The sequence below is a fragment of the Talpa europaea genome (assembly GCF_964194135.1).
Source record: "Talpa europaea genome assembly, chromosome: 15".
Classification (NCBI taxonomy): Eukaryota; Metazoa; Chordata; class Mammalia; order Eulipotyphla; family Talpidae; genus Talpa; species Talpa europaea.
In genome coordinates this window covers 14,098,131-14,119,755 of record NC_140083.1, presented here as the reverse complement: position 1 = coordinate 14,119,755, position 21,625 = coordinate 14,098,131, and the positions used below count along the sequence as shown (strand labels likewise).

Genomic DNA, 21,625 nt, shown 5'->3' with positions numbered 1-21,625 from the left:
ATCTGCACTAGGTGATCTAGAAGTACATGATTAAGTACTTTGCATAATTTGAGAGTACAATTCAGAACAGAACTCTGGAAAAACAGTGATGAATGGAAACAAATACTCAACATAACAGGAGTGAACCCAAGTAAAACAGACGTTATAGAAAAAGGTCAAAGGTATTGCATTATGCTTTAAACATTTGGTAACAAATTTCTACTAATTTTACCTTCTGACAGGCCACATCCAATGATGTGTTTTATCTGCCCAGAATATTTTAAATTTTTCTCACTTCAAAAAATAAATAAATATGAAACTTCTCAGCCTGACATTCACGGCTTGACCTCAGCCTATCTTTTTAATCTTATCTCCCATGCTTCCCCTTTTTAAACTATTATTCCAGATTAATATTACTATTTGCTCTAACATATATGCTTTGCTTTTCTGCCTCATAGAACTCAAATATTTAATAGAGCAATAGCTCCCAAAACATAATATAAAGGTTTGTCCCAAGACAGAATCCAGTGATTGCTTTTGTGAAAGTATAAGCTTGAGTTCACTTAATGCAATTTCTGAGTATTAATTCTTACTACTACAATATTCTTAGAAAAGTAATAAATATAAATATATAACATATATAAATGCCTTTGGGATGTTTGCTCAGGACCTGTTTATTTAATGATACTTAAAACAAGAGATGTTCAGAAACCACTGGTCTAGAAAATTAAGGCATTCAGGAAATACATGGGTTTTGAAGTAGCCAATTTAGAGAAACTGTTAAAGACAGATCTAAAAATCTAAACACCACATACTGCTTATGTAGGATAAATATGTTCTCATTTCTAACCAACTTTCAAGGAGCTGTTGAAATGAAACTTTGGTAATCTAGAGAAAGCATATACCTGGTTAAGATTTTTAAATTGGGAACTATATCCTAACATTTTATTTCATTAACATAAAATTTTCATTTGAGAAAAACCTACAGTTAATTCACTGTGCACACACACACACACAAAATTAGTTATAATTTTTCATAAAGAGCTGTTGTTGGAACCAATGTGATGTTTTACAAAAGAGAGTACAGCAAACAAACAAAAACAGGCATAGGTAGAAAGACCCAGCCATGGAACTAGACTAGCAAATACGAACCCAGGAAAAGTGGTGTCACATCTCACATTAAGCAACTGAATCAAGTTATATATTCTCATTATAGTCACTATACTTGGCTATATATATTTAGTTTTCATAAATGATACGACATACTTAACACAATTCACTCTATTATTGGCTTTTGCAGAAAGTTTCTACAACAAAGTTTTAAAAATAATTAAAGGTTTCAAAAGAGCACCTGCACCCCTATGTTTATGGCAGCACTATTTACAATAGCTAAGCTTTGGAAACAACCCCAATGCCCAAAAATAGATGACTGGATCAAGAAGATGTGGTACATATACACCATGGAATATTACTCAGCATTCAAAAAAGATAAACTCATGCAATTTGTAGCAACATGGATGGAGCCGATCATGTTCAGCGAAATAAGCCAGAAAGAAAAAGAAAAATAATGGATGTTCTCACTCATAGCAGGAATCTAGAAAACTTAAATAAGGGACCAGGAAAAAGAATAACTACAAGAAAGAAAAAATCAAAATCAACAAACAACTATGAACCAGAGACACACTATGGGGCGGGGGGAGGCGGGGAAAGGAGGGATGGGGGGCAAAATAAGGGAGTTGCAATTGTATGGGGAATATAAAAATATATATATTTTATAAAAATAAAATTTAAAAATAAATAAATAAATAAATGAAAATTTAAAAATAATTAAAGGTTTCATATCAAAATAATGTATCTATTTTAATACCATGCCTCCTACAAATCCTTCCTCAACAGGATACAAGTCTTAATTTTAAAGTGATTGACTATACATTTTTTCTTGTGTTGTGTTAATGTAAAAACCCAAATGAGAAAGAATCTTGAACTCATAATTTATATACTGAACTTGTAGGTTGCAAGAAAATTGGGATTTGCACAAGATCATAAAAATATGCAGGTGTAACTTTCCACAAAGTCTCTCTCCTACTACAGATCATGGAGTGAGCAGAACTATACACGCATGGCTCAGCTGTCTTTTATACAGAGGTGGGGTTCACAGAGAAAAGGGAAAGAAGACAAAAGGAAGGTTTTCTTTTTGCTTTGCAAATCAATCGTCATTATGCCCAATGAAACTGAAAGAAACGAATCACAGATTCTATGAATCCACGTGTTAACGAGATTCTCACAGTAGCAAGGTAACCTCAGGGAATAAGTAATTTATCAAAGCATTCCTTCTCGTACACATGCAGCGGTAATAAAACACCAATGATACCAGGGAAGAGCACAGGGTGCTGACATCTGCCACTGAATCTTTAGATAGGATAATGCACAACTCCCGAGCCTTTAAGGAACGCACTGAACTAGCAAAGACAGACGCAGGGTCTTCTTCCCCCCTTACTTACTACACTCTGGGTTCCATTTTTCCCAAGTTCTTCCTCTGAAATCTTGCTCAAATTATCTAAGTAGTGGTCTGATATTGTGTGGCACAAATCTTCAAAAGAATAATCTTTTTCTTGACAGAGCTTTATTTCATCCAAGAGTTTTGATAATTCTCCAGTCACAGTTTCACCTGTAAAAAAAAGATTAAATTTTTGTAGATGTTTCAAGCAAGGATACTGCTAAAGCTTGATGTCAAATACTAAAATTATGGTTAGTATGGTGATAGAGCCCAAAATATGGCAAAGAAGGCACTAAACCACAATTCACACAAGAATTCTTAAAGACACAAGTTCTTTTCCCTATTTTCCATCCTTTTTCAAAATATAAACATATATTGAAGATTTACATGTTTGTAGTACATAAAATAAAATTATAATACAATCCTTAAAGCTTCCTTATTATGTTTAATTTTTAAATAACATTTTACTGCATTGTACTTCAGTATAGAATTCATTCAACATTTCATTAACGGAACCTAAACCCTAGGTTTAATAAAAAGAAATTGTATCTGTGTCCTTTGGGTAAATACCTAGGAGTGGAATTGCTGGATCATATGGAAGCTCTATGTTTAGTAGGTCCAGAAATCTCCACACAGCTCTCCATAGTGGTTGGACCAGTTTGCACTCCCACCAGCAGTACAGAAGAGTTCCTTTTTTCCACAACCTCACCAACATTTTTTGTTGCTAGTTTTTTTAATATGTGCCATTCTCACTGGTGTAAGATGGTATCTCATGGTAGTTTTGATTTGCATTTCCCTGATTACAAGTGATGTTGAACATTTTTTCATATGCCTGTTGGCCATTTGCATTTCCTCTTCAGAGAAGTTTCTTTTTAATTCCAAAGAGCACCTGTACCCCTATGTTTATAGCAGCACTATTTACAATAGCTAAGCTTTGGAAACAACACAAATGCCCAAGATGACTGGATCAAGAAGATGTGGTACATATACACCATGGAATATTACTCAGCATTCAAAAAAGATAAACACATGCAGTTTGCAGCAACATGGATGGCACTGGAAGGGATCATCCTCAGCGAAATAAGCCAGAAAGAAGAAGAAAAATACCGGATGGTCTCACTCATAGCAGGAATCTAGAAAACTTAAATGAGGGACCAGGAAAAAGAATAACTATAAGAAAGAAAATGTCAAAATCAACAAACAACTATGAACCAGAGACACTCTATGGGGGGTGGGGGTGGGGAAAGGAGGGCTTGGGGTAAAAATAAGGGGATTGTAATTGTATGGGGAATATAAAAATAAAATTTAAATTAAAAAAAAGAAATTGTAGTGCTTATTTAAACAAATAGTTACATTAAAAAGTTAATAAATTAGAAATATGATATGTAATATAAAGGGAAAACAGAAGTAACAGAAATAATTTGTATCCTCTGTCAAAAATAATATTTTGTAGATTGCAAGCAAGTATGTATCTTTCTAATCATTCTCAGAAAAGTACTTTATTTTATTTTATTGTCTCTTCTGAACAAAAAATACTCTAATAGTTATCATCCGGATAGCTGTATTTTTATTCTGCATCAAAAATGCGTTATAGAAAAAGACCTAGTATGAAACATCTATGCATGAACTCTTAAGGTTCGTGAAAGCACAGAATGCTATCTGCTTTGCTTACTATTGCATTTCAGGGCCAAGAACAGTGCCTGACAAATAGCAGAAGCTCATAAACATTGAATAAACAGGTATAATAGGGCCTCCCTGGTGGCGCAGCGGTTGAGCGCGGGGTTGCGAAGCTGCCTGCAGCCTTGCAGCGCCGGTTCGATCCCCGGCTGCTCCCCGGCCACCTGAGGAGGGTCCCACATGGCGCGCAGACCTCTCCTGCCGCCCGCTGCTCCCCTCAGCAGTGTACTTCGGTCCTTCTGCCTGCTCTGCTCCCCGCTCTGGCTCTGGTGAACTCTCTCACCCTCCCGCGCTTCTGACTGTACCCAGTGCTTGTATAAATAAATAAATAAATCTTTAAAAAAAAAAAAAAAAAAAAAAAAAAACAGGTATAATATACAGTATAACTTATTATTTTTGTTATCCTTTTTGTCCAAACAAGACAAATTTGTATATAAATGTTGACTATCACTTAAGTCCTTTTAATTAGCTACTCACTTTTGGTCTTTTGGGATGGAGATTCAGCAGGGGAGGAAATGTGTGTTTCTTGTGTTGTATCTTCTTGTACATGCTCTTCCAGAATTGTCGATCTTCCCACGCCTTCTAAATATTCTGCATATATAAGTTCTTGAAATTATATACTTGAATTCATTTATCTTAAAATCAATGATTGGTTACTTCTAATAGTTTTCATTTTTTCCCTCATATACAAATATATGTGTCTGTGTGTGTATGTGTTTTAAGTTGTTACAAGAACTTCAAATTTCAAACCAAAAAAAAGTTAAGATGATATTTAAATTAAAGCTTTTTAATTAAAATTAAAAAGACAATTTGGAAGAGACTCACAAACCATTTTTCAAAACTAAACTTGTCACATACTTTCTTTAAAGAATAAATTCACTGGTTGAAAATACAATAACATCCTTGGTTTCCTTAAATATAGTCTGCCTAAAGAATTAAAATTCTCTGAAAGATGCTTTGAGAGCATCTTGCTTCCTCAACAGAGATGGCAATTGCAGATAGATAAGTTTATCTTATAATGATACTTATAAAGATAAGTATATTAAATTTTATTTCCATAAAGAAATAATTTCCCTTCTCATTATTTTGAATCAATTTCCCATACTCAGCATCTTGTTTTTTCTAATTTTGACTGACATAATAAAAACAGAATAGCGTCTAAAACTTAAATATTGCTTATTCTTCATCCAAAAATGTCCTGAGTGTTTGCTACAAATTAACTTATTTATTCCTCACAAAACTGACACAGGCACTACTACTAGTTCAGTTTTGAAAATGACAACTAAAGGAGGTTAACCTGACCATATTCATACAGCTAATTAGTAATAGAGCCAGACAGACACAGAACACAAAGTCTCTCACTTTACTCTTAATCATAAGGAAGACAGCATCTGAAAATGGTGATAAAAATCAACTAATATTCAGCCACTATAGAATTCATTCAACACTTCATTAACATAACCTAAACCCTAGTTTTAATAAAAAGAAAATTTTGTATTTCATATTGGACTTTAAAGTTAATTTTACAGAAACTGTGAGGCAAAAAAAAAAATGTGTGCTTTAAATAAAACATTTCTGCTATCTGTCAAAAATACTCAGCCTGCAATGGCTAGTGCATAGTCTCCATGTGGAGGATTAAATCCACAGACCCCTTCTCACAGGGACTTTTACTTGCACTTCTTTATTCAAATCTAGCTAAGAAAGTGTGTACCCTTATGACAAACAATTGTGTGTTCATATCATACAAATACTCTCTACCTAAAGAATAATCTACTAAGGAAATTCTACTAGGAAATGAAAGTAACCTCTGGGATTCTGTCCTTAAAATATTTGACCCATGGGCCTCCCCTGGTGGCGCAGGAGTTGAGCGCCACACTGTAGGGTTGTCTGCAGCCTCTGCAGCGCCAGTTCGATCCCGGCCAGTCGGCGAGGGTCCCACATGGCATGGCAGACCTCTCCTGTCTCACCCGCTGCTCCCCTCAGCAGTGTACTTTGTCAGTCAGCCTGTTCTGTTTCCCACTCTGTCTCTGGTGAATCCTCTCACCCTCCCACGCATCTGGCCTGTACTCAGGTTCTTGTATATATAAATAAAAAATCTTTAAAAAAAAATTTTTAGCCATGCATTAATAATGTAAATTAAATTTCTCTTCCAGGTCACAACAATAACTTTATCAATTATAAACAGCAATCTGGATTCTGGCAGTAACAAACTTTTTCTGAAGATTTTAAATGTACCAGTGGCTCTAAATCCAGGAAGGCAAAGAATATAGACAATGCATTCACATTCTAAAATTTGTTGATGATTTTAAAAATATAAGATAACCCATAATTCTTTATTATGGATTTTGGCAAAGCTAATGGATTTTAACCATTTAAATGAGCACACTCTGATATACTATTTCCAGCTAAGCTGAACTAATACCATATGTTTAAAAATGCCTATAACCATGTCATGTGCCCTTTATAGTGGATATCACTATAAAGGGCCATGTTCACATAGAAGCAAAGTCCAATATGAAATACAAAGTACTTGGAGGGATATTTATAAATGCTGTCTACCACTCTTTTTCACTCCTTTGTTTTCATTTGATGTGATTTTAATTTGAATTAATATGAAACGCCACACTTGTTTTTCTTCTCTGGTTTGTCCCTGTGTGCACTTGACTTGCAATTAACTTCTTTATTGACAAGAAAATTGCAAGGGCTTGAACTTCCTTCAGAGGTTTTGGAAATAAAGAGGAAAGAGCATAATGACCTCTTAGAGTGCATCTCCTCAATTTACCCCTTTTTGGCCTTTGTTGACTCCTGTCTCTACAGGCCTCACAGCTGACGAGGTGTTAATTCATTTATCTCCCAGTAGGACAAAGCCACTTTTTAAAAAAAAAAAATATTTATTCATGCATACAAGTACCAAGTACAGGCCAGGTGCGCAGGAGGGTGAGAGGATTCACCAGACACAGAGTGGGGAACAGAACAGGCAGATTGACTGAAATACGCTGCTGAGGGGAGCAGCGGGCGAGACAGGAGAGGTCTGCTGCACCATGTGGGCATCTCCCTGGGCTGCAGGGATCTAACCTGCACTGCAGAGGCTGCAGACAGCTTCATAGCACTGCACTCAACTGCCTGCGCCAGCAGGGAGGCCCCAAAGCTGCTTTTTAATTTCTGATACCCATGAAACCCATTCCTTCTCTCCCCTCTGTTACACATGCAGCTACTCTACACAATTTTTAGGAGCTGGTCACTCCTGAACAGTGAAGGAGCTAACTGGAAAGAGAATGAATATCTGGGTGTTTAAGGAAACATGTTCCATTGCCAGGCAAATATCACCCAGCAGAAATAGAAAGTTTTTAAAACAAATTTTTCATAAAATTGTAAGTCAATGGGGAAATACAATCCTGCCAATGAAAAAGTAGTACTTAGAAGCCTGTCAAACCTGCAGCTGACTAATAATTACAACTAAGTCCAAATGGACCTAAAAGACAACCTGCAAGAGATTTGTTCAGAAAGAAAGGCTGGGAATACTGAATTATCTTGTGCTACTGGACTAGGGAGGGGAAAACTCTGTATTCTTTCATGGAAGTACAAATTTGTTGCTGTTAACCCTCCACTTATGGAACAGCTCAGTAACTAATACAGGATATAGGAATTTCAGCAAGTCAGACTCTTGGAACTTCAGTTTCCCTTATGTGCAAAATCTGGCTATCTACCTCACAGAATTATAGAAATAAGACAAAATAATAGAAAATTCCCAAGAACTCTTAATACATCATTCAAATATAATAATTATTATTACTTTATGGCCTATTATCTGCAACTTCATTACTAGCTACTTACTACATGGATTAAAAAAAAAAATCTTTTTAGGGCCTCCCTGATGGCGCAGGCGGTTAAGCTCCGCACCATGAAGCTGTCTGCAGCCTCTGCAGCATGGGTTCGATCCCAGTCGGCCGGCGAGAAGCCCACCTGGTATGGCAGACATCCCCTGTCTTGCACGCTGTTCCCTTCAGCAGTGTATTTCATCAGTCTGCCTGTGCTGTTCCCCGCTCTGTCTCTGGTGAATCCTCTCACCCTCCTGCGCATCTGGCCTGTACCCTGGTTCTTGTATAAATAAATAAATCTTTGAAAAAAAAACTTTTTAATATCAAGTGAGTAAAAAAATACTTCAGCTTTTTAAAAAATCCTAAGTAGCTGAAAAAGAGAAATAAAACATTTGAAAGTGCTATTACTTACTTTAAAATTTGTCTACCAAAAAAATGCAAACAGAAATTCATGCAAGCAAACATTAACTCAAAACCCAAGAGGAAACTTTGACAGTTTTAATTTCATCTTAACTTTAAGGCAGACTCATCCATCATTCAGTATTTTTTACCTTGTAAGAGGGTTGCAATCTGGAGAGATTTCTGAGATGGATGCTCTTTCAGAATGTCTAAGACAGTTCTACCTAAGCTATCCTTTATGTTGGCATCAATTCCTGAAAGGAAAAAAAAAAAAAAAGTACATGTACACCATTGGAATGGCATCAGAAGGCATTGCCAATATATAACTGCTCTTATTTTAAATGTATACAGACCAAGCACTGAAGTTGATTTGTTGTTTTGTTTTGTTTTGTTTTGTTTTGTTTTAAAAAAAGGCTCTACAGACACACACACACACACACATACACACACAGGCCCTTAGAACAAAAAAAGGTAGAAGTCTACTATATCAAAGAATAGAAACATTCTTGATAATGAATTAACTTTTAATGGTCACTAACCAACCATGAAGATGACTTTTTTAAGATTATAGCTAGTTTGAATAATAGTTAGGTTAAATAAATAGTATAACATCAAGTTGAAAACTTGATGATTTACAATGTGAATTCCTAAAGTAAAATGACTTATATATCTGCATAATATAGAATAATATAATGTATAATATGGAAAATATTTTAATTATAATAATATACCATGTGAGTAATATAAGAACAGTCAGTATACTTAGTTATTCACAAAAAAGCTTTATTATTTTGTCCAAATACTATTTGTCACAATACAAAATTAAATATTTCATATTATTTGTACAAGTATTTCATAATGACAGCAACATTCATCAACTACCTTGTGAGCAAATTTCTTGATATTTATAACAGAAATACCATTGGAATTACTTTAATTCTGAAAATAATTATTGTGTTAAAGAACATATTTTAATGTATCAAATACCTTCCATGTCCCTAAAAATATTTAACATTTTTATCATCTAACTGGAAATAAAGTCAGTTTTTAGGATCTGGCCTCAAATGTTACTTTATCAAAATAAGATGAAGTATTTACTTAAGTTTGTATAAGGATATGTGACCAGCACATATTTAATTGATTCATTTACTCTTGCACTATGTACATGTCAGAGTTACAGGCACAAATATATAAACACAATCAAAATACAATAGTTGGCCAGTGTTTTCCATTTTATTTTTTTACAAAGAAAAATAACAAACTAAATATTCCATAAAACAAAAGACTCACATTGATAGTTTGCAAATATGAATTTGTACTGTACACATGACCTTTTGATCCCAAACAAAATCTGAATTAAGTTCCAATTTCCTATTCATTTCTATCAGAATATACATAAAGGCAAGTCTGATTTGGTGTTCTCCAAAGTATTCTCTAAAGGTTCCCTTTAAATCACTGCAACCTACAAGCAGTAGCTATTTAGTTGATGAAGTACTGGAAAGTATTTACCTTAAGGATAGGGAACTCTAATTTCTGCTTATCATAGTTCACAATACAAAAACCTAGAGAAAAGATCATGTTTTTAAATTAAACAAATAATTGTCAGAACTTTAGAGGGATTAGTTCCTCCCTCTTGGAGAAGCTAGAAATTTCCTTTTTTTGTAAATACTGTATAATACTATATATTATTTTTATATATTCTATATATGACCATGTAATATGCATAATATAAAAATGCTATATAAAATACAGAATATATTAATGTTATTTAAATGTATGAAATTATAATTTCCAAGAGATTTTTAATAAAACATGTATTGCATAGAGGAAGGTACATGTTTTACAGCAACTTCAGCTAAACACGGCAGCTCAGTTCTACATCTGCAGTAAGGAGTTAAGGCAGGAAGTAAGGGTGAGTGTGAAAAAAACAGTGTCATTTTTCTTTGTCTGTGCCTAATGCAGAAATCGTAGTTGGCAGAATAAGCTCCATGGAGAATCACAATTACCTGTTTCTAACAGAACTCTTACAACATCCACCTTTCCAAACAAAGCTGCTTCATGAAGTGCACTCCCCTTTTCTGTCTGGGAAAGAAAAAGAGGCATGTTTGTATTAGAAATGCTTTCATGTTAAATATTCTATCATTTTGAAATTATGCTTAGGATTTGTTTTAAAATAAACAGTAGGAGGAGTTAAAGGAAACAGAGTACAAGATAGACCATAATAGTTGTTTTGTAGTCTTTGTTCTATTCTCTTAATTTTTGTGTTTGTTTTTCAATGTCCATAACAAAATTTCAGTTAAAAAATTGTCTTTTTACCTAGTCACACATATTCTCTATAATCTCAGCACTCCCAGACAGAATGGAAGTGTGGAAAAAAGAAGAGATTCTAGAAACATAATCCCAAAGCATGGATTTGGGAAACGTTTCACAAATAGCCACTTGACTTTATATTGGTTGGTAAAATAAGAGTAGTACTGCCTATCCCAGGGAGCTTTTGTGAGTCTTCAATGAGTTCACTTAATTCAACACACACTTATTAGACACCAACTATATTCCAAGAGCATTTAAGGAATGTTTTGAGTTGTGAAAATATGAGCCTGACCCTCATATATTCATATTCTATTTGAGGCTCTAATCTCTGCCTGGCAGGCTCTAATCCTCACCATCTTTTATCTCACCATAACCTGTATCACTAGTTCTCAATCTTCAGCATGAACCAGAATCACCTACAAAACTTGTTAAAAAAAAAAAAATCTAGGTCTCACTCCAGAGTCTGATTCAGTACACTTGGATGAGGCTCAAGAATTTCCATTTCTAACAAGTTCCTAGAGATACTGAAGGTATAAGGAGTACACTTTGAATACCACTGACCTACACAAATATGTCAAATATCAGCTTAAAAATCCCATTTAGAAATACACCCCGGCACCTGAAGTCTAATGCTTTTTCCATGTGTTCCACATCAAAGCATATTTCCCCAGCATTTATAATGCCACATTACAATGCCATGTGAGTGTCTATTTCCCTTAAACTGTAAGTTTAGTGGAAATGTAGTTCGCGTCTATTTACTTCATTGTATCTCCAATGTCTAGAAAAATACCTTGAAAATACAGACATTAAAGAATTATTTTGAGGCCAAAATGCAGAAGAATACAGCAGGAAAAGAAGAATTTGTGAGTAATGCAGAGGAGAGTCAAGCATAATTTCAAAGAGGAGGTTCTTTGAGCAACAGGAATGTTAACTGGGGTTTTCTCAATTACTTTTGCTTTTCCTCTCAAGAATTTTAAAAATGTCTAGCAGACCCTCAGTGTGTGTGTGTGCGTTAAATTGCATACTGTCATTAGGCCAACTTTATTTCCTGCACTAAAAGTGATCTCTAAGGGGAACTCATCTCAATCCAAAGTAGAAACACCACTATAAAATATTACACAAAAACTTCTTTAATTGATATAACCTCATTGTAGAGTTAACTCAACCCAAAATGGTGTATAAATGTACTACTAAAGAGGCTTGGGGCCTCCCTGGTGGCGCAGGGGGTTGAGCACAGTGCTATGAAGCTGTCCACAGCCTCTGTAGCGCGGGTTCGATTCCTGGCCAGCCAGGGAGCTACCCACATGGCACAGCAGACCTCTCTTGTCTCACCCGCTGCGCCCCTCAGCAGTGTTTTCAGTCATCTGCCTGTTCTGCTCCCCACTCTGTCTCTTGTGAACTCTCTCAACCTCCTGCACCTCTAGCCTGTACCCCAGTTCTTGTATAAATAAATAAATCTTTAAAAAAAGGAAATAAAAAATAAAGAGGCTTGTGAAATGCTGAAGATCTATCAATGTGATTTGAATTTATCTTCAAAAAAGTCATGACTTTGAATTATAATTTTATTGGTGTGACATGTACAAACACTGTAAGATGAAAATAAAAATAAAAATTCATATATATATATATATATATATATACATCATTGTGTAGAAGAAAAAAGAAACTGTGGGAATTATTTGGCTCCTTGAACAATATTTCAATGTAGGGCATAGATATTTAACTTTTCCCAAAAAAAAAAACCCTTGAAAAAATCTGATTTTTCTCACTCCTCATTCTGTGTTTTTCAACCAACTTTCTTAATGCTGATTTGATTGTCTTTATTTAAATTTTCACAGAATTTTGGATTTAAAGAAAAAACCTTGGGGCCTCCCCGGTGGCGCAGCGGTTGAGCGCTGGGTTGCGAAGCTGCCCGCAGCCTCTGCAGCGCCGGTTCGATCCCCGGCTGCTCCCCGGCCACCAGAGGAGGGTCCCACATGGCGCGCAGACCTCTCCTGCCGCCTGCTGCTCCCCTCAGCAGTGTACTTCGGTCCTTCTGCCTGCTCTGCTCCCCGCTCTGGCTCTGGTGAGTTCTCCTACCCTCCCGCGCTTCTGACTGTACCCAGTGCATGTATAAACAAAAACAAACGAACAAAACAAACAAACAAACAAATAAATAAATAAAAAACATGCCTCAAAAAAAAAAAAGAAAAAAAGAAAAAAAAAAAAAAAAGAAAAAACCTTCATAGAATAGTATACCTTAAAATTCTGAAAATGTTTTAAGCACAAGGATAAATAGGAAAAACAGCGGAAATCCTCAGAACTCGGGGAAGGGAGTGTGTGACAAAAAATATCAACCCAGTGGTTAAGCAGTGGGAATTCACCAATCTGTGATAGGTTTCAATCCATCACTCAAGGTGGAAGTGGAAAAGATGTAGGAGACAGTCTAAAGTCCAAGCAAGTGGAGAGCCTAATGGACCCCTAAGAAACTCAAATAAACTCAAAGAACAACCCCTAAATATACTTGGTGGAAAAAAAAATTTAAACATGTTGCACAGGGGAAGAAAGTAAGGATGTCTATTTTGGTCTAAGTTTTAAGTGGAGATGGATAACAAAATAAACACAGCACCCAAGAATTCCTAACCATAAGTCTATCCTCAAATGAGGATAGAGTCAAAATTGCACAAGCACTGTGATTCCCAGATTCTGAGCCAAAAATACAGGAATCTGGGTTGTAGTATCAGAGGCAGATATAAATGGCTAGCAGAAGCAGATATAAATCATCTCTGAGAAAATACACTTTAAGACAGACTTCAAGAATTCCACCAGATAAAGCTCTAAGAAGCACAGATTTAAAATTAGAAATCACTAAACATGAAAGAAAATAAATCATTAAGAGCAAAAAATACTAGAAAAAAGAGTAAGGCCTACAAAACCTTCACTTAGTAGAAAGTTCAACTACAGAACATAAAACATTTATGACCGATAAGATGAAAACTGAGAGTATATCATATATAACTAAAGAATAAGAGGACTATCAAAATGGACCAGATGTGAAAATGAACCAAAAATAACACTTCTAGAAATTGAAAGTTATAATATTTTAAGTGAAAAGGTTTAATACCAGCCAAGATATAGCTAGAAAATGTTTTAATATCAAACCTGAAGTAGAGAGTAGAGGTCTGCAGGTATTCTCACTGGCTGAAAAATCAATCATAATAAACTATAACCCTAAACTGTTACAGTAAATTTGATATTCATTAAATTGTTCTAGTTAGCCAGTTGAGAATTAGTATAAAAATTAATCCCTTTTAGTAAATTATAGTTATGTTCTTTTAGACTTTAATTATATTCAAGTTATTATGAATAATTTTTTAAAATTTAGAGATGACTTTGGAGGATCTTGTTTTTTCTTGTAATTGCAAATGTTTTTAAGTGTAACATTATATTAATGTTTTCTATAGAAGCTTTATTTCCTGCCTCATTTCTTTCTGAGCCATTTTTAATTATAACACATATTTGAACTAGTGAGCAAGATAATTGAATTCTTGTTGGGTAAATTTCACATTATTCTTACTTATAAATTCTCTAGTCTTAAAAGATTTCATAATAAAGAGATCAATCATATTAAGATATTCATAAAGCAGGATTTATTTATTAATTTATTTAATTGAGAAGTTTCTCTTGAAAAGTAGCAGTTTTGGGGGCCTCCCCAGTGGTGCAAGGGGTTAAAGACAGCACTGTCAAGCTACCGCCAGCCACTGCAGCACAAGTTCAAGTCCCCAGCCAGCCAGGGAGGTGACCCACATGGAGCAGCAGACCTCTCCTGTCTCTCCCGCTGCTCCCCTCAGCAGTGTATTTCAGTCATTCTGCCTGTTCTGCTCCCCACTCTGTCTCTGGTGAATCCTTTCACCCTCCGCACCTTTGGCCTAAACCCCACCTCTTGTATGCATAAATACATAAATCTTTAAAAAAAAAAGAAAATTAGCAGTTATTTTTATGAATTCTGACCTGAGTTTGAGTAACTAGGTGGTGGGGGTGCTGCTTTAACTGTTATGCGTTTCTTGTGAGTTTCTCTTATCAAAACTTTAAGAGTTAAAAACATGAGCATAACATTAAGCCAATTGGATTTCACATGAATGTTTAAAGAAACTAAAATTACAGAAAATTAATAAAAGAATAAAGATTACTATGCTAAGTGCTGTTTAAAAGCAAAGCTGAGCAAAGTACAGCTTTTGCTCTCAGTTTACAGTGTCAGGAAAACATGTTCCTACATGGATAGACTGATAAAATAGTCACTCTTCTACTAGATGATTATTTCACAATTTCTCCTCTCTTCCCCAAACTTCAATACCTCTTTCCCTGTTATCCCTCTGTTATTGTAGTTTTGCTTTTATTTCACTGAAATAATAGAAGCCATCTCATATTCCCACCAATACATCTGCCAACATACATGTATCTGTTGTCCCTCCATATACGTATCTGCTTTAAATGAACTTTCTAGACTGTATATCCAATGTTAACTCTCTATATAGATAAACACATACACACAAACACACAGACACAAATATTATATGATGGAATAGCACTCAGCTATAAAAAAGCATGAAATACTGCTATTTGTAACAGCACAGATGGAACTGAAGAAATTTTGCTTAGTAAAATAAGTCAGAAGAAAAAGACAAAAACCAGACAAATTTACTCACATATGGATTATAAAGAAACAAAACAAACAGACAACAAAACAAAAACAAATCCTTCGAATTAACCCTTTCAAATCTGAACTGAGATTACTATAGTGTAGGAACAAAGCAGGTACAGGGCCCACTGGACTGTGGTGGAGGATTATGAGTACCTTGGTGGTGGGGAGAAATATGACTGTTCTCCTAAAACATATATAGTGTTGTAAATCAATATTACCTCAATAACAACAAAAATAGATTGTCCTTTCCTTCTGGAGAAATAAAACCTATTTGGATGTTATCCTTCAAAGCTCAACTCAAACTATAAATCTCCAATAATTTTTTTTCCTACCTGCCCTGAGATTAGTGATCATTCCTTCACTAATCATATATAAACAGTACATTATTTTAGAAAGAAGCTTGGGTATTAATCAGTAAGTCTAAAATTCACCTCTGGGTTTATCAGTTATGAAACCTTAGGCAAGTTTAAATCTTTGAATTTAATACCTCAGTTCTTAACTGGAACCTACTAGCTCTCAATCCCACAGGATAGCTGTGAGAATGGAATTCTAAATGTGCAGACATACTAAATACAAAGCACATACTCAAAAATGTTACAGTGAATTTTGTTTCATTCACTAGGCTTTGACTGGACTCCCAGTGTTTGCTAGGCTGTGTTCTAGACACTGAGAAAGGAAACAATTACTAATGATACCACACAAACTGCCATCAAGTAATAATTTTTCAATGCCTAGCCCTCAAATTAGAAAGAGGTCAGAGATTATGCCTTCTATCTTGTTCTATTTCCCAGTAGTGTGCAGCCAAGTGCCTGGGATTTAGCAGTTAAAAAATACTTATAAACATCTGACTGATTCAAAGCATGGTAAGAGTTCTACATATGCTTTAACCTCTTATCTCAAAGCAAAGCAACTGCATCATCAGTTTTAAATAGGAGCTAAGAGAAGACTCACTTGACAGCTCACATCCATTCCTGCTTCCAACAGCACCTGGACCACTGCCTTGTGACCATTGCGTGCTGCCAGGTGCAAGGGGGTGTGCTTCCGAGTGTTGCAGCTCATTAAATTGGGGTGAGCACTGATGATCATTTTGACCACTCTTAGCCGTCCGTAGAGCGCCGCCAGGTCCAAAGGGGTTTCCAGCTTGCTGTTCCTGATGGTTGGGTCAGTGAGCTCTTCTAGGAGAACAGCCACTACCTCAGAGTGCCCGTACTGAGCCGCACAGTGTAAGGCAGTTTCATTTTCATTGTTCTGTTAAGACAAAGACATTAAATGCAAGTTTTCAGGAGTGTGGTTAGTGATCAAAATTTGAACACAGTAACTTAAACCTCAGATGCTTTGAAAATGTAAATGTGGCTATTTTAAGTAGTATGACTGACAGAGTTTTATATTTGTAATCTACCATTTATTGCCTCCAAAATTTTACGTTTTATTTTTATCACTTTGATAAGAAAAATCAGACCTTTCTCTATATTGTATATTCTAATTTCCAACAGTAATAAATGATTCAGCAATGCCACTCAGAGGCCCTGCTGGGCCAGCTGCTCAGTGTTATCTGCACTGTGCTTCATGCTTCCGTGGTGCTTGCTAAGGAGAGACTGGTAACAATTATAACACGCTTTTAACAGATTAGCTTTCCGAAAGACAATTGAGATAGCAAATCCTTGATAATGAAAGAGTTACAAAAAGGTTTCCCAAATTAAATTTCGTTTTGTTTTCCATATAAGTGCCAACAATTGCTTCTATTGCAAAGAGAATGCAGACAGAGTGGACCTAAGGTTAAACAGTATCTTTGTAAAATATAATTATGGATTAAGAGGTATAGACCCATTCCCAGACAATTTACAAGGAATATTAAAATACTACTGGTGCCACTTATTCTGTTTCTTTTGAAAATAAGTGAGATTTTCCTATCAATTAGAAGGATTTAAGAAAAAAATGCTAAAATGGAGAAGACAACCTAGATGCAGGACAGATGGACCTTGCAGGCCATTTGGGCAGATGGTGTTGGTAGATGTTAGGAGTGGGAGAGTCAGAAGAAATTTTAGTGACAAAATGCTATGATCCTGAATGGGTTATAGAAAGTAAATGGATGTGGAGAGCTGTCATCATCAAAGTTGACACTATTTACCTGGCACAGTTATATTTCACATGTTTCCTCATTTAATCCTCACTAGGAGACAGATACTATTATCACTGTCCCCATTTTAGAGATGAGGAGACAAAGCACTGAGAAGTTGAATAACTGTCCTTCAATTATACAATCATTTAGTACTGGGGCCAGGATTTGAACCTAGGTAGCTAGAGCCAAAGTCAATCAATGCTCTTAAACCATGTTCCATGGTAACAACCATTAATTACTACCACCACTTCCTGAGTGTCCATTTTCCATATACTATCTCATTCAACTCTTCAAACAAATAATTCTACAAAATTGTTATTATCTCCATTCCATGGATAAGGAAACTAAAATACAAAAAAAAATGGTAAATCGCCCAGGCAGAATCAGGTCTTTGGAACTTCTGTCAAAATCCAAAACCCATTCATGCTTTTTCTACTATACCACGTTGCCAAGTATTGCTACACTGTCATAAAAAAAAAAACCCAAGAAATTTGTAATCTAAAAGCAGAATATCTACATATTTTGCCCAGAGGAATGCCAACTGAGTTGGAATATAGAGCAGTTGCTTAGATAGCTATTCTGACCAGAACAGAAGGACCAGGAGAGTTCAAACCCAAACAAATCTTAATGTTCCAGAAAGAAACTCCTTGTTCTGTATGATAGAAGACTACAACTAAGTAGGTTAAGAGTAAAGATTTGAAAACTTAAAAAGAGCAGTGGCAAGAAAAAATACAAGTATTAGGGAAGGCTTCTCAATATTTTATCTTCCAAACTCATGCCCCAAAGCAAAGAAAGTGAAGGAAAAGATAAACAGCTGGGATTACATCAAACTAAAAAATTTCTGTACAGCAAAGAGACATTAGCCAAAACAAAGAGACACCCCACCAACTGGGAGAAAATTTTTGCACTCTGTACAACTGATGTGGGACTGATCACAAAGATCTGCAAAGAACTCACATGACTCAATAAAGTAAATAATCCAGTCAAAAAAAAAAAAATGGGCAGAAGAGCTAAGAAGACACTTTTCCAAAGAGGAAAGGCAAATGGACAACAGGTATATGAAAAAATGTTCCAACATCCCAATAATCAGGGAAATGCAATTAAAAACCACAATGAAATATTACCTTACACCTGTGAGAATGGCACATATTAAAAAAAATAGCAACAACAAATGTTGTGATGGTATGGAGAAAAAGGAACTCTCCTATACTGCTGGTGGGAACACAAACTGGTCCAACCACAATGGAAAGCTGTGTGGAGGTTCCTCAAACTACTAGAAATGGGGCTTCCATATGACCCAGCAATTCCACTCCTAGGAATCTACCCAAAGGAAACAAAAACATTAATTCAAAAGGACCTGCACTCCTATGTTTATCACAGCACTATTTATAAGATTTAGAAACAACCTAAATGCCCAAAAATAAATGACTGGATCAAGAAGATGTGGCATATAGACACAATGGAATACTATTCAGCAATTTAAGAAGATAAACTCATGTAATTCACAGCAACATGGATGGAACTAGAAGGGATTATGCTCAGTGAAATAAGTCAGAAGGAAAAAGGAAAATATCAGACGGTTTCACTTACAGGAGGAATAAAGGTGAACCAAATAAGGGATCAGGGCGGGAAAAGTAATATAAAAAAAAATGTCAGGCAACCATAAATCAGAGACATTCTGCAGGGGAGGCAGAGGGAGAGGGATCAGAACAGGGGAGGGAAGTGCACAGGGGACTATGGTGATGGTGCAGGGGTGAACTGGTGGTAGGAATTCTATGGGGACTACACCTGGGAGGAGAAAGCAAACATTGTACAAAAATGAACAATGATGTAAAATATTTATAAATAAATAAATTATATTTAAAAAAAATACTTTATCTTTCAAATAAGTATCAGGAGAGGGATTTGAAGGCCAAACCCAGAAGAAAAACCTGTACCTTAGAGAGTGAAAAGTTAGATCTGATAGATGGGGGTGGGGGAGGGAATCCAGCTGGAAAACTTGTTTCTTCCATCATTTTGGAGAACCATTCCTGGTCTTGGTTTGAAGGTGTTGCTAGAGCTACTTCCTCATAGAAACTGAGCACATACAGGTTTATACTCCCCAATTTTCTTCTCTGGCTAAGTTTAATAAGCCTGTTAAATCAATCTTATTATTCTCTATCTTGAAACCATGATATAGAAAAATGACTTTACCAAACCAATTCCCCATAGTTCAGAAAGAGATTCAGTCTCATTTTTCAAAATACAAAGCTCCTCCTTGAGAAAAAGAAAAAGTCAATTATGATCCTCAGACACCTTTCTATTTTTGCAGAAGTCTTAGCCTAGGAAATTATAAGTGCAAAATTGAAACTCTTTTCTATTAATTCCAATGAACATTGATCCGTCTCAAGAAAAAAGTTACTTTTATCACTCCATCATTAAGGAGAAAATATTCATAGGGTTTATACATGGTCAACATGTGGATTCCCATGTCAGTGATCCTGTCTTAAGTGTAGCTTAGGAATCTAAAGAAAATGCTTTATTTTCTTTAACATTAAAATCTAAGATAGAATTATTCTTAAAAGTAGCTGAATTAGACCTCAGGGGAACTTTCAGATATCAGAAGACCTAACTATCACAATTTTAACATCATAACATAATACTAAAGCAAAGTTTAAAAAAAATCTCTAGAACTTTTCAACTTCTTTTCAATAGAAACCACAGCACCAAGTAATAGAAGTGAAAAAGGAATTCTGAATTCCAATCACCTTAAAAATACTTTTTGTAATATTTTAATTGATCTGTTTACCATCACAGAATATAAGTGCTTCTCCTTAAAACACCATTACAATCATATGCCATTTAAAATGTGCAATTTTCAAATGTAAATAAATAGTAGGGGGCTTTTATTTTCATGGTATTTGAAAAATATTTCACTTGTAAAAGCTCACATCCTCTTGTTTAATCTTGGATTATTTTATCATATTCCTTCAGGTTCTTTCAGGCATTCAGGCAATTTTAAGAATAACCACCAGATGGCTCATCCCACAAACGATTCTGTAACTTGTGATTTTTCTGAGAACACAATAGCATTCCCATTAATTTCCTTTTTTCTTGTGATATGCTGATAGTCAAATCTGTCAGTTTCATGAAGACTGAATTTATTAGTGTATTCTCACAAAATAACTTGCATTGTGTAACCTGGAAACAAGTTTTTGTTGTGATAAATATTAATAAGACATCTTTAATTAATAAAGTATTTTTCCTAATTAGTCTTCTCTACAACTACATTTTGTTGGGGAAAAAAAAATGTTTTCTTCCCTTTGCTGTTTATATCTAGTGCTAGTATTTTTTTTTAATTCTTTACTCTGAATTTCAGTCAAAGGCCTGCAAACTGTATGCATTTGAGCAATATGCTAATTGTACTTCATTAGATGCACTTGCCCTCGAGTAACCCACTTGCATTGATATTGGACAACTGCCAACCTGCTGCTTAATGCCATAGTTGTAATTCAATTGTTGGTCTGCATGCTGATTTCAAATATAGTTTTACAAAATGGGAACAGTAGGGGGCATACAGAGCTCAAGGTGTTTGTTATCATACTGTACTAGGAGATCATATTTTGCTTTTTGGAATCTATGGTGTTCTTTATTTAGAATATTAAGAATGGTGTTCCTTTTTAATATGTCCATTATAATACAGATATTATATACTTAGAAATATCATGATTTTCCCTGTAATACCATACTGCTGCAGATTTTTACTCCATTTACTCAAGCACTGTCTATAGATACACATACATGAAATTCTTAATATGTGACTAGCAACTGTATCTACTATATCTTGCATTTTGATTCACAAATTCTACTTACTGTGAAAGCTCTATGTAAATGTAAAGCATTATGCAAATGATTGCCATCATTGTTTTAGCATTTAAAATTTTATTAAGAAAAACTCCAATTTATTTTACAAATGTGAATTCTGTTCTATCTTTAAATATTTAACAACTATAAAAAGGATGCTTCCAAAAGGGAGGCAAAGACAGTACAGTTACTTTCTTCATGTGAGATTTTGTTAAACATCTTTTTTTAAAAAAAAAAAAGATTCATTTATTTATTTATACAAGAACCTGGGTACAGGCCAGATGGCAGGAGGGTGAGAGGAT

At 35.1% G+C, this 21,625-nt stretch overlaps 1 protein-coding gene across 6 annotated transcripts in view; it reads right to left on the bottom strand.

The window, feature by feature from the left end:
* ANKS1B (ankyrin repeat and sterile alpha motif domain containing 1B) overlaps positions 1–21,625 on the bottom strand; it is a gene marked incomplete at both ends in the record, with an annotated part of 793,016 nt that overhangs the window by 682,348 nt on the left and 89,043 nt on the right. For all 6 annotated transcript variants that reach the window (XM_084256217.1, XM_084256227.1, XM_084256226.1 and 3 more), the window contains 5 exons: positions 2,481–2,647; positions 4,631–4,744; positions 8,523–8,624; positions 10,377–10,452; positions 16,313–16,609. In XM_084256217.1, coding sequence (XP_084112343.1) covers positions 2,481–2,647; positions 4,631–4,744; positions 8,523–8,624; positions 10,377–10,452; positions 16,313–16,609 — 756 coding nt within the window. The remainder of the gene's footprint in view (positions 1–2,480; positions 2,648–4,630; positions 4,745–8,522; positions 8,625–10,376; positions 10,453–16,312; positions 16,610–21,625) is intronic.